Here is an 18,285-nt window from a genome sequence, read left to right on the forward strand (position 1 = left end):
TGGTATGTAATTTTTGAAGAGTGCGCAGGAGTTTTTTCGTCCAATACTTTTCTTTCATCTCCGTTTCTTTTTTACGTTTATCCTTAAATAAGAAAAAGTTTTTTTAAATAATTATATTTATTATTTATGTCCTGTGAATAATTTTTATTATTGATTATTTTTAAATAATTTTTTTAGGGAAATTTGCAAATAAATACCTTTTAAAACCCCTTTTTGTAAAGAAACACATTTTATAATTTTTTTTAAAAAAAACACCTTTTAAGAGACTTTTTAAAAAAAAAACACCTTAAATCAGTTTCCGGTGACTTTTGTCAACTTTCTGGCGTTGACTATGCCATAGGTCAACTTTCCGGCGTTGACTTTTGTTTTTATTTTTGTTTTTATTTTTATTTTTATTTTTATTTTTATTTTTATTTTTATTATTAATATTATTTTTTTTAAAAAAATTTTTATTTGTATTATTATTTAAAAAATTATAATAATAATAATAATAATAATAATAATAATAATAATAATAATAAAAATAAAAACAAAATTAAAAAAAATAATAATTTTTATTAAAATGTTTTTTTAAATTTTTTTTATTATTTTTTTTATTATTATTTTTTTATTTTTCCTTTTGTTTTTATTTTTATTTTATTTTTAATTTTTATTATTATTATTATTTTATTTTTGTTTTTATTTTTATTATTATTATTATTATTATTATTATTATTATTATTATTATTATTATTATTATTATTATTATTATTATTATTATTAATTTTTTTATTTTTTTTAAATATTTATAAAAATTAAAATTAAAAAAAAATTAATATTAATAATAAAAAAAATAAAAATAAAAACAAAAATTTTAAAAAAATTTAAAAAAATTAATAATAATAATAATAAAAATAAAAAGTATAAAAAATATAAAATAACAATAATAATAATAATAATAATAATAATAATAATAATAACAATAATAATAATAATAATAATAATAATAAAATTAAAATTAATAATAATAATAATAATAATAATAATAATAATAATAATAATAATAATAATAATAATAATAATAATAATAATAATAATAATAATAATAATAATAATAAAATTAAAATTAATAATAATAATAATAATAATAATAATAATAATTAAAAATAAAATAAAAATAAAAAAAAACGAATAATAGAAAAATAATAATAATAAAAAAATAATAATAATAATAAAATTTTAAAATTTTAAAAAAAATTTTTATTTTTTTTATTTTTGTTTTTATTTTATTATTATTATTATTATTATTATTATTATTATTATTATTATTATTATTATTATTATTATTTATTTATTTTTAATTTTTTTTAAATAATAATAAAAATAAATTTTTTTTAAAAAAATAATATTAATAATAACAATAAAAATAAAAATAAAAATAAAAATAAAAGTCAACGCCGAAAAGTTGACAAATGGCATAGTCAACGCCGGAAAGTTGACAAAAGTCACCGGAAACTGATTTAAGGTTTTTTTTTAAAAAAAAGTCTCTTAAAATGTGTTTTTTTACAAAAAAAAGTTATAAAATGTGTTTATTTACAAAAAATGGATTTTAAAAGGTGTTTCTTTGCAAATAATACTTTTTTTTATATATTTTTTGCTAACTTTTTTATAACTGTCTACTGTAGATATTTGATGGTAAGTACCTCTACTTTTTCTTTCTTCTTATGTTTCTTTGTTGGTCTACCTCTACTCATCTTTGATGGTAAGTACCTATAGTATCCAACTAATAATATTAAACTCTTTATTGTGAGGTTGTCTAATCTAGAAACGGTTAATTATAAGAGTAGCTTTAAAAAAAAAATGAAGTGTGGGACTGAGTACAATTACTATATTTCCAGGTGAACTGGAGATGATTTTGTAGAGTTGGCAGTTAATAATTTAGACTTGGGTCACTGATTAAAACTGCTAATCAATTCAGTGTTTGGTCGTACAAGAGCTGTTGTCTAAATCTTATGGTGAACCACAATTTTTGCAAACACGTGAAAAAGTTTTTAAAATTTAAAGCAAAGAATGACGTTAAGTTATGTAAACACAAAAACCACATGACTATTCCAGATTTTTATAGCATAACCTGATATTTTGCATACTTTTCAAGGGACTTATAGAAGAATTATTGTCTCATTTCCATTACTCATTTACCCGTTATTTTTCTTCAACATACAATCATTTTTCCCTTATTTTTCTCAACATACAAAGTGGGCTTGGCTATTACTCAAACTCTTTTATTTTTGTATGGATTGGATCCATATTTAGAGGGCTAGAAAATTCTAGATTTAGTTTTAAATCCACAGCGTCTAATGGGTCTAGAGATCTACTTTTTCCGTTCCTAATTAATTGCAATATTAGACGAAGTGACACTATTCTTTCATTACTCTTAATTTGTGATTAGTTTTTTATCTATATGTTAAAACATAGTCAAGTGAGATCTTGTTTTCATTCGTTTCATTGCAAAGATAATTAATATCAAATTTTTATAATTTTTTATTATACATAATTAGAGATATTAAAGATATAATCGGTACATTAGACTGCGTGAAAAGTAAATGTTGCAAGTAAATTTGAAGGAGGAAGTATATGAGTTGTTCATGGTTCTAAATAGTTAAGTGTTCATTCCATTTTTACATTTTAAGGTCTAATTTGATTTTAATTGGATTTATAGGTCAAATATTGGCCTAAAATGAGTCCAAATTAAAATATAGTAGGTTTAAAATAAATTAATTAGGAATCAGGTCATGAATTAAATTTAGGTCCAATTGGGGGTAAGTATAGGTCTGACTACCTTAACTCCAAACTTATTTAGTTTTTAAGCCACAGACTTAGACCAAATTCATTAATAAAAAATTACATCCAAACCCTAAAATTAGGGTTGAGTCTTAGATGAGTCCAATAAAAATCTATTACCTATGAATTCAAGGCCAGCTTTGAGATTTTAAAGGCTCAGGGCGAAACTAAAATTATGGGCCCTCACGATATATTTTTTTCGTTTTTTTACTTGCAACTTTATGATAAAAAAATATCACAATGAGATATAACTAAAAAATAAGAAAGTATAAAAATATAGATCATAAAATAATATATCGATAAATTAAATATACGCACCAACAAATATGAAATTAACGCAAATAAAATTAGTCAAATAAACACATAAACAAAGCACGATAAAAAAGGAAGCAAATCGAAAATATAAGAAAAATTCGTATACTTATAGATTTATAATTGTAGAAAAAGAAAACTCACAAAAAAATTAAAGAGTATTTATTAGAAAAATTAATTAATAGTATTTAATGAATTAAAATCCACTTAAATTTTGTGTATATCCAATTGTACATACTATAATATAATTATTGCAAGTATAACTGTTTAAAATAATTAAACATTGTATATAAAACACAAGTATTATGACCTAGCTTAATGGTTAAAAATCCTATTTTTCACACAATAGATTTATGTTCAAATCCTCTTAAAGAAAAATACTATTTTTTTAAAAGACCTTAAGCGTAAGCCCATCTTGCCCTTGCCCTTGCCCAAGACCGGGCTTGCCTATGATCATTCCCAAATAAAAGATTGATCTGTAGTTTAGATTTTTCAAAAATCAAATGATATAAATCTAATTCTTTTTTAACAGTCAAATATCCAAATCACATTTAATTCAAATACTCGGGGTAGAAAACTATAAACCATATATTTATTGTTAGTAACATTCCTCCCGCTGAACAAACTTTTCACTTTCTGATATTATAAGGCGAATCTTGCTTATATAACTATAAATATGGATATTTATATATCACTGAGTTTCTTCGAAATTCACTATATATCACACAAAATGTATAAATCACCATATCCCATTGAGTGTTCGTCCGTTAGCATAGAATATCATTAATGACAACTGTCGTTAGTGTGCCGTTTGTGGTAAATTATAAATTCACCATATACCATTTATTATTATTTTTGCCTCAAATACCATTTTTTTTTAAAATATAGCCGTTGGAATTATCATAAACAAAAGAAGTGTCATACAAACCATGTAGCTAACATTTTGTTTAAAAACAACTTGACACTAAACACTGTTCACCAAAAAATACCAATATAAACATTGTTTCTGATCAGTTTCTTAACTGCAATACCATGCAATTGTCTTCCAAATTTCAGTGCCTTTTTTTCTCCACACGCCTTCAAAATGTATGTTCATTCAGAAAATATATATTGACCAGCATTCGTGATAGAAGTGAGAGCGTTTTTTCATTGTAACCCTGTTGCGAGCAAAAAGTGATCATCATAATCCAAATAATTATATCCCGCTTGTTTATCCTATCAAAGATTCGTAAAGCACTTTGAAATTCACCAGATTGTGCCTAGAAATACAAGATACCACTTTCTACAATCAAATTGCTCCATTTACCTTTGATAATCCAAGCATGAACTTGCTTGCCTAGCTCATAATTCAGCCTCTTTCCTCACAAAATAAACACACACACATACATCGTCCCATTTGCTTCAATACCCGACTTCATAAACTCTTAAAAAACCAAATTTCAAACACCCATTTTGCATTACAGTCCAAAAAGCAACACTTCATTCAAAGATTTCATCGAACACCTTACGGGCTTCCTCTAACTTTCCAAATCTCAAATACCCATTAATCAAATTATCATCTACAAACACATATACTTTCATTTTACCACCTTAATTTCTTTCGATTTAGAACGTGATTGAAGGCAAGAAATCAACCAAAATGGATCACGTTCAAACCCCTCATAGACTCGTGTTTCGAAAATTCATCAACTGGGTTTTCAGATATCGTCAGATTTGACGCAAAAAATGGTATTTGATGCAAAAAAAAAATTAATGGTATATGGTGAATTAATAATTACCACAAAAAATAGTTGTCATTAATGGTATTCTGTGCTAACGGACGAAAACTCAATGGTATATGGTGAATTAAAACATTTTGTGTGGTATATGATAAATTTCGAAGAAACTCAGTGGTATATCATGAAATATCCGATATAAATAAAAAATTACTCCCTTTGTTTCCTAATGTTCTTCCCATTTAGAATATTCTATTTTAGAGAGAGAAATTTGATTAAGATTTTTAAGGCATGTATAGATGATAAAATATATCCATATGGGATCTTGTTAGATTCGTCTTAAAGTATTTTTTTATTATATTTTTTGTATAATTTTTTATGATGTGCATTTAGAGATATTAAGATTCAAATCCCTCTATTCCTTTTTGTTTGTCCACTTTACTTTTTACACGCATTTTTTAGTAAATTTAAAGCTTTAATATCTCTAAGTACGCGTAATAAAAAGTTATAAAAATTATATATTAAAAAACTTTGCACCAAGATGAATCTAACAAGATCTCACATAAAGATATTTTATTTTCAGTATATACTTCAAAAATCGAATTGAAATTTATCCCTCTTAAAGTGAACAAACTTAAAATGGACATATAAAAAAAAACTCAGGGAGTATTATAACAATTTATGTAATAACAACCAATTTTAAAGAAACTTAAGATAAGATATATGATACCAATTATGATATATTTATTTATTATACATATTGATGATCATGTAATTCATAGAACTTATTCCTCAAAATAAAGACCTAGACGTGCATGCATGCATGGTAGGTTTACTCATGAGGAAGAAGTGATTTCATGTGTTTCTCAAGGTTTGGTAAACGATGATTGTCATCATAATTATACATAATAGGAATCATCCTTGCTAAGTTAAGGAAAGCTGTCTTGAAATCTTGTGAAAATGGAGAGTTAGAAAGGCATTCCTCATTTAGACTCTTCCATGCATTTGAAATCATCTTAAATACACATTCTCTTGCATTTTCATCTGAGCTTCCATGGTGTTCATTTCTATAGCATGCTACAAATGACCCATCATGTCCTTCTTGATCCTCGTCCTGCATTTAATAATAATTGTCGAAGTTAAGCTTAAAGTAATGATTAATTAGTCTCAAAGATAAATCATAGTATATATTTTATCAATCTCTTGGAAATACTTCACATATGAGACAAGATCCCACATTGATAAAATAATGAGTTGTAGACTTGTTTTATTTTAGGTACGCTACTCTTCCTACTACTATATGGTTTTTGGAAAACATTAATAAACTAGTGGGTTGTAGACTTGCTTGTGACTCTTGGACTTGTGAGCCCGAGCCCACGTTTGTCTAATGTCCACACGAGTAGGCCACGGTGAGATTATGTGACAAATTATCAAGAGCTAACATAGTCTTTTCAGACGAAAGTCTTTTGAATTAGAGTTGTGATCGAATGCAACAATAGTTGAAGTCATAAGTTTTAATATGTTTATGTATCATTTATTTACGGGTAGCTTTTAAATTTCTGATGATAAGTAATTTGATAGACTATGCCAAAGCATCAACACAACAGCATAACATATATAACTCGTTACTTATGCTATATTATTTATATATGGTGGATGAGATACTATGTTAAAGAATTAACTTAACAAGTGTAAAATAATATACCGGCTTCCTCAAGAAATTAATAAACTTGGGCATTTATTACCTTGGCGCTTCCAAGATCATCCCAAAGACGAAGAAGTGTACCCGTGAAATGTACAATTTGTGGATGACTCTTTGAGAGAAGGTGCATATTCTTGTGATCATTTATTGCTTCACCCAATAGAGAGAAAAGGGTCACATAAACAACATAAACTCCAGAGCTAACTATTCCATTCTTCAAGTACTCCTCTGTTGTAGGCAAGTGACCTTTAGCAAACCACTTTCCTTCCACTAGGAATGCATCACATAACTCTGCCCACTGCATCAACATATTAATTCATTTGAGGAATATTGTAAAGTTAGGTTGAATTTATTGCAAATATCAGCATATTATTAGGAAAATACGAAGTGCACACAAGCCAAATAGATATTATCCCAAAACTATATATGGGAATGGGAAGAAAGACTTCAATGACTTATAAAGTGCATACACCATATATCTTTGTTGGAAATACTTCACATGTGAAACAAGATCCCACATCGATAAAATAGTGGGTTGTTGACTTGCATATATAGTGGGTGAGCTAATTTTCCTACTACCATATGGTTTTGGGAAACAATGAATCTCACCGAGTGTATGTGCAAGCCAACGCTCTTGACTCGTGGATTTGTAGGCTCGAGTCCACGGGTCTCCCGTGTCCACACGAGTGGGCCGCAGTGAAAATCATGTGACGAATTGTCACAACCTAATTTAATATGGTATCAGAGCCGAAGGTGGTTCCTGGTATGATGTGGCTCACATGTGAGGGGGAGTGTTGGAAATACTTCACATGTGAAACAAGATCCCACATCGATAAAATAGTGGGTTGTTGACTTGCATATATAGTGGGTGAGCTAATTTTCCTACTACCATATGGTTTTGGGAAACAATGAATCTCACCGAGTGTATGTGCAAGCCAACGCTCTTGACTCGTGGATTTGTAGGCTCGAGTCCACGGGTCTCCCGTGTCCACACGAGTGGGCCGCAGTGAAAATCATGTGACGAATTGTCACAACCTAATTTAATAATCTTTAATTAATTCGTCGATGTGGGATAAATCATCCCAATGCGAACCCCTGTCAAGTTCGCATGTGAGAATAATCAATCAGGTAGGAATGTCATTATTTTTTTTCGGACCTGCCATTTTAATTTTTGATTAAACCATCGACTCGAGTACCATATAAACCATCCTAACAATTAATTTTTTCATTTTTTTCCTAGCTATTTGTGATATGTCATATATGTATATATAAAATTGTTTGGTATGATCTTATTAGCTTACCGCATTTTGGAAACATTGTTTGGGGTTCCATCCATGCCTAATGAATATTTTATGGCTCATTTCATCAGTGGTATCATAGAGTGTCTTAAGGCATACTTTCATGTAATCTGGTAACCCAATGATATTTTGATATTCCCATCTTTTGACAGCATCAGTGAACAAAGCAAGCTGGTCAGGTTTACCATAAACATCAAAGATATCATCAATTACATAGATGAATGAAATTGGTTTAGTGAGTTCAGTCCTTAAATCAGCCATATCTGGACCTGTTAGAGCAACCCATGACCACATATGCCATTTTATTGGTTGGTTTCTTGCATGCTCCAAAATCTTGCCCATGCCCACTTCTTTCCACCATCTATACATCATTCAATAAATTAACCCACAATTATATGTACATACCCATTATCAATTTGTTCATTAGATATAAAATTTAAGTTAGTTTTATGGCCGATTATCAAACACATAATAACTTATATATGGTTGTCAAACTAAACTTAAATTAAATTGCCGAATTTAATTTTACTAAAGAAAAATTTATGAATAATATTTTCAATTGTTGCTCAGTAATTTTTTAAAATACCTCCAATTATTGATTAACTTTGTATCATTAAGTATTGAGATACATAACCTTAAAATACTATGCATATTATTTTCCACTGGCTATTTTTGACGAAGTTCTTTGATTTAGTTTTATAGTGTTTGGGGTTAATATCCTTATACCTGTGTGTACAAAAATAATTAATAATTGAAAGTATTTTGAGTTGGTGAACAATAACCGAGAGTTTACAAAATTTGTAAACGGAAGATCTTTTGTTTGACCCTCCAAAATTTACTTGACCGTCCAAAATTTGTAAAAGTTGGTGAACAATGTTTACTTGACCCTCCATAATTTATTTTGTTTGTTTAGTTGTACGTATATTAAAAGACCATCCCATAAAACTATTAAAAATTTATAATTGTAAATATTTAATTAAGTTTAATCTCAATGTTATTGAGTGCCTTCCACCTATTCCTTAGAAAGGGGTTCAGAAGATTGAATGTACACAATCTTATCCTTGTTAATGATAAAATTAACAAAGATCTTGTTTCCAATTGACTCTTGGTAGCAAGCGTTATGTACAACTTCATATTATAAAAAGCGCATATAATTTAATTATATCATCTCATAAATGCGTTAATCATGAGATATAATAATATTTGTCAAATTTTAGTTAGTTTTTAGACAATATATAGTTACCTAGATACTTGACAAATTTCATTTTGCAGTTGGATTTGAGCAAGACTATGATCAATCCTAGCAAGATCTTGCATCTCCTTGACCCAAACGGGCCTACCCAAGCATTCATGCAAACCATTTACGTGGCCTTCAAAATTGTGAAGTTGGTTCTTAGCTGTTAGTCTCGGAAGGCTTTTGTGATATGGATTTTTCAGTGTATTTCTGATCACTACACTCTCTGATTTGTTTGCGGTTCTTAAGATACCCATTAACATATTCCTAGCAAAGTCCGCAGCTTCATCAAGTATTTGATCACCATTAATTCTCAGTTCAGATGCTTCATAAAGACTCATTAGTCCTTTCACATCTTTGCTAAGTTCTTGTTTATATCTCCCGTCTTTGTCCTTGAATTTTCCAAAATTTTCTGTTATGTATGAACACGTACACTTAGTATTATTTTCAAGAACATAGTTCATGTCTTTAGAAAAAGATAGGAGTATTAGACAAGAAAATAACCAAAATATAAGAAATTAAAATATAATTTTAAGTACTATTAATTACTCACATCAGTAAGCTCTATACCATAAAATAATAAGAAGTACTTAGTTCAAATCATTAATGGCCCGTTTAATAGTAAGTATTAAATAGTGACAATGGTAATGAAATATTGGTGTAATTTTGGTAAGAAATACTCCCTCCAATTCAATTTATTTGTCCCATTAGCTGTGGACATAAAAATTAAGAAAATAAGGGGACCACCTAAAATAGTAGACGCATGTACAACATTGGGCATTTTTAATATTAAAAAAAGATGACCACCTAAAAGTGTATGTCTTAAAATGAAAATCAGATAATAAAGGTGAACTGTCCAAATAAAGAAATTGAACAACTAAAAAAATTAGAGGGAGTATATATCTTGATGACAAGTTGAATGGACATACTTGTTCTTCTCTAATCATCTCACATTTTTCATAAAAGTCATTTCAACGCACTACCAAATGAAAAATACAGTATTATATAATAATGAAAAACTGTGAATAAAATATTCTTTTATGATTAAAGTTTTATTACCATTGAAATAATGTAAATTTTATGAAAATTTACTTTACAAATCTTTTTCTATTACTTTTGTTTAGTGTAACAACCAAAAAAGTTTAAAAAGGTGCAAGGACAAGCTTATATAGCTAGGAGTACCAACTTTGCTAAACAACGTACCTTTTGTTCCTTGTCGATTTGTCATATATTTGAATTTTGAAGATTCTTAAAATTTATTTGAAGGTAAAAATAAGTTGGTAAAAAAGTGTACGAAATGAAGATTCTTAAAATAAGACTTATAATATCTCATTTGGTACTATTATAATCCTGTTTTTCACTTAATGATAATCTTAATTAAACCCTTAATTATATATTTTTGGTAAATATAGAAATACAAATTTTAAAATGAGACAATATAGCTGACATTTGTACATTTAATATGTTAAAATAATTACTTATACTTTTAAAGTAATAATTTAAATAAAAGTAAACTAATAATATGAGGTAATTCGTTTCATACAAGACGAGCTGATATAAAAATATATCACATCATCTATGACTAGTACACTTAATTAATGTTTAAATGATTAATTAATTAACCTGCAGTGACGTCGTACCCAGCTTGTCGTAACAGCCGAAACCGCAAAGCAACGTCATGGAGAACATCAGAGTCATCTCCCATTTGACTCCATTTCTCAAGAGTAGCAAAAATTTCATCTCGAAAATAACATTCCAGGCCCAAACGCTGGATAGCATCAATCATAATAAGTTCTTCCATTTCATTACCTTCCACTGATTTGTATTCCATTGTTTCCTTCATCTTTTTCACCAACTGCTCAAGTTCATACTTATGCTGAAAAAATTAAACAATGTCAAACATATTTACTAAGTCTCATTTAGTCGTATCCGTCAAACACATAACAAAATGTTGAACTTGATAAATTTTTTATTGGGGTTTAACACAACACCTACATAAGAGAAAAGTTGGCTGTACATATATAAGTTCGATAAGTGTCTATCTTAAAACGAATTGGTAATTATAAATTCTTGTATAAGACGGTTTCAATGTGAAACGTGCCACGTACTTGGGTTAAATAGCCCAATAATAGACGCTTTTAGCATAATAGGCCTTGTATAGTTGTATATAAACTTGTCTCACAGTGAGACGATCTCATACAAAAGGGGCTACATGTGGGTTATTTTTCCACATTTAACTAACGGTTTAAGGAATTCAAAGAGACGGAGCTAATAATGGTCATTATGCTTTGAACATACTCCCTCCGAATCAATTTAGATGTCCCATTTGTTTGAGCACGGTTATTAAGGATGGTGTAGGGTCCATTAAAAAGGGTAAGTAGTAAAGGGTAAGTAGTGAAGGGTAAATAGTGAAGGGTAGTTGGATAAGTAAGGTATATGGGGGTATATTCGTAATTACTTGTATGAACTAAGAATATTTAGGTAAAAAAAGATTGACAAAAATAAAAATGGGACAACTAAAAAGACTTTGCCAAATAAGGAAATAAGACAACTAAATTGGTTCGGAGGGAGTATATATATTATACTCATATTACCCTGATATCATTATATTAAGAATCAACTCAAAATTAAAAACCTAATATATTATTTGAAATGAGGGCTAATTGAGATTTAAACTCGTGATGCTTTAATCATGTTGGCTTTTGATACTATCTCAAGAAACCAACGCATTTAAACGATTTGTTCTCTTTATTCCTAAGAGATCGCCACACATTATATTTTAGGTTGTATCTATTTCTTTTTATGTATAAATTACCACCACTTATATTCTCATCTACACATTTTAACTTTCTATTAATATATCAATATGTAAATTAAGTCTCACCATTTTTTAATCTTAATACAATATGCAACCGCAAAATTTCTTATGGACAGAGGAAATATTTAATATATACAATAATTTTGTACGTGTAATATTTTGAATATTGATAAAATACTTATATTTAACATAATGAACATCAACATATATGCAGGATTCAGGAATAAATGAAGATTTAAAAAAATCACATTAAAAAGGACTCAACTGCAAAGGGAATATGATGAGGTGGCTCGGGAAAGGGTCGAGCGGCCTGAGCATTATCCTCATGAATAGAAGTAGTTTCTTTAGTTTGAGTCATTTTGTATATGGTTGATAATAATGTATTCGAAGCTTTGAATAATTGAATTACAAGGTTTATGTGTTTCTGACTTCTAAATATAGCTGTCTATTTATAGGAAAAATTGAGAATTTTGTTTAGCTTCATAATGACATGAAATTAATTAAAGAAAATGCAAGAAAAAATACATTGTATAACAAATTAAAAACTACCTATAAATTTTTTTTCAAAAAACCAATTGAGGAAAAAGAAATTTCTTTGTTAAATACAACTAATAAACGAAATATACTCCCTCCACATCATTTTAGTTGTTTCATTTGCTTGGACACGGTTATTAAGGATGGTGTGGGGTCCATTAAAAAGGTGGTAGTTGGGTAAGTAGTGAAGGGTAAGTAATGAAGGTTAAGTAGTGAAGGTTAAGTAGTGAAGGGTAGTTAGGTAAGTAAGGTATATAGGGGTATATTCATAGTTACGTGTGTAAATTAAGGGTATTTAGGTAAAAAAAGATTGACAAAAATAGAAATGTGACGATTAAAATGATTTTGCCAATTAAGGAAATGTGACAACTAATTGGTGTGGAGGGAGTATTATTTTTCGTGAAGTGGATCATGCGCAAGCATTATCATCATCATTATACCCAATGCATTCCGTCCATTGAAATTAGGATCTAGAGAAGGAAGAGAGGCGGCAACTCATACTTATAAAGGAGAACGCGACCAAAAAATCTCTCGACTCGAAAATAAGAGAATTTCCTGCAAGGAATAGGATAAAGTGAAGGTGAAACTAACTCTGCAAGCCTGCATCTTATCATATAAGCTTAACCCTTAAAAATAAAATAAAATAAAAATATATAAAATGCAAATAAATTAAAATAAAATAAAACTAAAATTAAAATTAAAATTAAAATTAAACAAATCATAATAATAAATAAATAAAAACAATAAAAACGAGAAAAGACAGAGAACTGGAACACCAACAGGTAAGTGAATGGAAATCAACTAGTCAAGTTCTTAAGGAAGTGTAAACCCATGCAAATCAACTTTTATTTGTTCCTCCCAAATTCTGTTAGGTTTTCCTCGACTTCTCTTACACTCTACTATGATGTTTGTTATCCTCTTCTCGGGGGCATCAAAGGTCTTTCTCTACACATGTCTAAACCATTTCAATTTATTTTCGAGCATTTTTGCAGAAATACGGGCAACTTGTAGTTTCTCTTTAAACTTTTTATTCCTAATTTTATCCATTAATATGTGACCACACATCTACTTCAACATACGTATTTTTGTAATTTTCATCTTATGTTCAAAAATTTTTTTACGGGCCAACATTTGTCCCATGTGCAAGCATTGTGAAGTATTCAATAATACTTAACAATATTTGCACATGATTCACTTAATGGAAAACTTGATGTATGTTGTTAATTGGTAGTGTTGCCTTTGTTCTGAAATATTGCAACTTGTAACTGATAGTGATATATTTTGTAAAAAAATGTTACTATTAATTAGCTGCAAGTATAATGAAATAGAGGAAACCAAGTAATTATTTTTTTTAGGCAATTTTTGTAAACTAGAAAAATTGCAAGTAGTTTTTGATTTGTTATACTAACTTTTTGCATTGTCATTAATTTATTTCATGTCATTATCAAGCTAAACAAAATTCTCAATTATTCCTATAAATAGTCAGCTTGATGTGAATTTATAGAAATAATTGAGAAATTTGTTTAGCTTGATTGTGAATATAAGATAATGACATGAAATCAATTAAAAAAAAAAATTGTATAACAAATCAAATTGGAATGGTATTCAATTTGAGGTTGTAACCTTTTTATCAGACGTAATTTTAATACGATCTCAATGGATTCAAACGAGCAAAAGTTTTCGATGGAAACATTAACTACCAATGATCAACACTCATCTCTCAACAGTACAATCTCATTACAACTTGCCCTTTTTTGATAGATATTTACAAGTTAAAAGTCACCTAGTCAAGCACTAGATATGTTTGGATTAAATGTAAATATTTAATTAAATAAAAAAAAATCAAATTAATAAAATAAAGGTAAATATAAATGTATATAAACTATTGATATATTTGTGAAAGGATAAATAAAAAAGAAAAATGTTTTCCCTCACACGACGAAAGAGTAGTTCTCCTCCTCTTCTAAGGTAAATCTCTACATCAAAATGAGGAAACTAATTGTATTTTATTCTATTCCTTTCTTATTACTTTACAATTAATTTTTCCACTTCAACAATCAAATTCAATTAATTTTCTAGCTAAGTACCTCTGTTTTCCTACTTTAACTTTTATTTTCCCTTTAATTATTTATCCTCAATCCAAACATGTCCTAAACGCTACTTATGGAAATCTACTTCCTCTTCTCACAATGGACATAATTTCCTCAACTAAATGAGCCATATTTTCGGTACCTTTAGATTCCAAATGAATTATTCTTGTGTATTTCTACCTGTGAAATGCACGGTGATAAGTGATAATAAGGGTCGTCTTATTAATTTTAGGGCTTTAAGATAAAAGATAAAATTATTAAAATAGTAGGATTTTATATTGCATATTAGCCACTAATCTACAAATTAGAATCTTATTATTATATAACTTTTATGTTTTTAACAAAGATCTAATGTTACAGATATTTCAAAATACTCGTCCCATCAAAAATAGCTAAAGTTAAATGTTTATATAATAGCACCATCATAAATTATGACATCATCATTAAAATTTTTGAGCTAAAATTCAAGGAATAAAATTAATCTCGGCCATATAGGTAGAGCTACTTCTAAATTAATCTTAGCTCGTCAAAAATTATTACAATATTAGAATTTTTATTGCATATTTAATTGAAAGAAGTTGCAGAATAATTTAAAAAATTAAATTAATGTTATCTGTAAATTTCTAATAACATATATATTGTAATATAAAAAGTTAAAAACCAATCAACTTGGGTGACATCATTATTTAGGGGGTGTTAGGAAATTTGCTATTGGTTAGCTTGTTTGATTAGCTGAAAATGTTTGTGATTTTTATTGGCTTTTAAGTTAACTGAAAAATTCAGCTTTTTATGGAGATGTATGGCAAAATTAAAATTCAGCTTTTTCATTTGGCTTAAAAGCCAGCTTTTCAGCTAATTTAAAATTTATTTATCAAACATTTTTTCTGTTGTTTGATCAACCAACAAATCAAAAATCAAAAACCAACTAAAAAGCATAAATATTTTTGTTAAACTGAACTAAAACTATTAATACTTTATATTTATGTTGCCTGTTCTTTTTATAAAATAAAGATAAACTGAAATCAATTTATTTACACAGAACTATTTTTCTTTTCACGAAATAAGTTTATTTTTACTGAATTCAATTTATTTTTACTTAATGTATTAATTATTGAAGGCAAAAAATTAACCATTTTACTAATTGATCATTATTTCACAAGATATTTATAAAAAACTGTCTGTTTATCCATTCAAAATCAAGTTTAACATAATGAGTCAATACAATTATCACTTAGATCCTATTCACATCACCTCAAAATAATAATATTTAATAAAGTAAATTTAAATCAATAAAAATAAATCTTAATAAGTAAAAATTAGTATCATTAGTAAAACAAAATAAAATTCAAAGCACTAAATTTAGTTAAGTCAAAATAAATTTTAACCAATAAAAATAAATTTAGATTAAAATAATTTAGCAACACCAAAGAACAAAATAGAAAAAAAAATTTAACTCGTAAAAGTTTATGTTCTAAATAAAAATAAGTTCTAATAAATAAAAAATAGTTATATTTGTGATATGTTGTATTAGACTTGGCTTCTATAGCTATTGGCACAAATTTCACGTTTTTGTACCCATAAGTAAACACTAAATATAAAATTAAATAATATTCCCTCCTATTCAGCTTATGTGTCCTATTTCTTTTTATGGTAAAGTCATCTTAATTGTTCTATTTCTATTTTTGGTATGGGTTTTTGACTTTTATGCCTTTAATAGCTTTATCCTATTTTCAATTATACCTTTCATTACCCATACTAATTTTCCTCCCTTACATTAAAAAACCCATAATACCACGCTTTTTTCTACCCTTAGGGTCTCACTTTTAACTCTTATTAAAATCCGTAAAAAGTCAAATGAGACTCTTAAGATGAATAGGGAGAGTATAAAATCTTGTGGTCTATAATTAAAGTCTGAACAGAAAAATAATAAACGTACAATGCAAATTATCCTAAGGCTGCTACAACTTGCCAGCAGCTCAGCAACGATTTAAGCCATATATTTCCATTGTCGCACTTTGCAAGGACAATTATAGGTTGAGTGCATCTACAATTGATGGAACTGTTAAGTGATTTGAGAATTTTTTCATCTAAATAGTATGAAAATAATAAATGTAAAATTATTGTGAATAATATAATTTTTTGTTGATTTTTCTATAATAATATTAATTATTGATTAAGCATGAATAATATTAGCTTAGGGGTTTTTTTCCTAGAATAATATTAATTTTAGTTTATTAACTAATTTACCAAATTTTTTTCTCATATAATCTCCTACCATTTGATTTTTAACATGTTAGGTATATTTTAGGAAACACCCTTTAAAATTGGTATTATTCATAATTAATCAAAAATTGAGATTAATGTAGGAAAATAAATAAAAAGTTGTATTATTCCTGATAATTTTTCCAAATAATAAAAAAGATTTTTCCAAATAATAAAAAAGAAGTGGTGTATGAAATCTTGCATATTTTAACACTTTAGTTGATCTGAATACTACAGAATCTATTTTAATTATTTTGTATTATTGAATTTTTATCAAATTTATGATGCTATATTATAAATTATTTTTATTTTTTTTTCTCATACGAGCATAATAGATTTTTATCTATTTAGAGAAGTTGGCTACATCACTCATTTTAAAATAAACAAATTCTTTATTAAGACCGTCTCATCGTCAGATGATTATATATGACCTGATCCAAAAGCTAAAAATACTAGTTATCTTTTCAATTTTATTAATTTTATCTCTAAATTTACAATAATTTAATATTTGAGACTACTTATATAGACTCATCTAACTACTAGTCACTTTCGAGAACCACTCAAAATATATGACAAATAGAATTTGTTTTTCATTGGGTTAAATCTCCATGTTTTCATAATGTATGCAGAGAAGGAATTTAAATATATGTGTCAAGCGACTGAATTCTATAGGAATTTAATGTTTTTTTTTTGAAAAAACATTAAGAATTAATTTATTCGTGTATTATTGTACGTTTAGATTGGTAATGATTAAGGAAATTGGATTAATACATGCTATGATACTAATGACTAAAGATGAAAAAAAAAAAGAATTTTATGCGGATTAAATTACATGTTTGGATACTGAATTTTGAAATACAGTGTGATCATTAATTTGCTATAAATTTAAGTATTTAGCTCTAATCTGGTTCATAAAAAACAAAGAAAAAGGATTTTATGCTTTATAGGCTACCTTGCAATGCAATTAGAAAATTTACGAGAATATATATATATATATATATATATATATATATATATATATATATATATATATATATATATATATATATATATATATATATATATATATATATATATATATATATATATATATATATATATATATATATATATATATATATATATATATATATATATATATATATATATATATATATATAACCCTTCGTTTCTTTTTATTTGTTAACTTTAAGTTTTTTCACTTTATAAAAGAGAAATTTAAATTTGTTTTTTAAAGTATATATTTAAGACAAAATATATTCATGTGGGATCTTATTAGATTCGTCTTGATGCAAAAAATTTTAATACGTAATTTTTATAATTTTTTATTATGCATACAATGAGATATTAAAACTCAAAATTTACGTTGAAATATATAAAAAAAGTAAATTGAAAAAAAAATTGGAAGGAGTACTGCAAAGTATGAATAAGTTGTACGTAAATAGGTACACTTGAAAAGGGTATCTACATATTCATTGACTAATTGGTGAAAACGGATTA

The 18,285-nt window shown here is 27.0% G+C and overlaps 1 protein-coding gene across 1 annotated transcript; it reads right to left on the reverse strand.

Annotated features, from left to right (window-relative positions):
- Window positions 1–5,493: 5,493 nt before the first annotated feature.
- On the reverse strand, window positions 5,494–12,313 carry LOC130815874 ((3S,6E)-nerolidol synthase 1-like). Its single transcript, XM_057682386.1, has 6 exons — window positions 12,165–12,313; window positions 10,705–10,957; window positions 9,091–9,493; window positions 7,851–8,208; window positions 6,593–6,847; window positions 5,494–5,961 (listed from the first exon to the last, which is right to left on the reverse strand). The coding sequence occupies exons 1-6, from the start codon at window positions 12,255–12,257 to the stop codon at window positions 5,680–5,682; spliced, it is 1,644 nt and encodes a 547-aa protein (XP_057538369.1). The 5' UTR covers window positions 12,258–12,313; the 3' UTR covers window positions 5,494–5,679.
- Window positions 12,314–18,285: the final 5,972 nt, after the last annotated feature.

Source organism: Amaranthus tricolor, chromosome 6 (assembly GCF_026212465.1).
Source record: "Amaranthus tricolor cultivar Red isolate AtriRed21 chromosome 6, ASM2621246v1, whole genome shotgun sequence".
Taxonomy (NCBI): Eukaryota; Viridiplantae; Streptophyta; class Magnoliopsida; order Caryophyllales; family Amaranthaceae; genus Amaranthus; species Amaranthus tricolor.

Coding starts and splice junctions, on each gene's coding strand:
- LOC130815874 (XM_057682386.1), bottom strand. CDS start 12,257: ATGACTCAAACTAAAGAAACTACTTCTATTCATGAGGATAATGCTCAG. Junction 9,494..10,704: donor TGGGTACGACGTCACTGCAG/GTTAATTAATTA, acceptor CATACATAACAG/AAAATTTTGGAAAATTCAAG. Junction 8,209..9,090: donor GAAATTTGTCAAGTATCTAG/GTAACTATATAT, acceptor AATGATGTATAG/ATGGTGGAAAGAAGTGGGCA.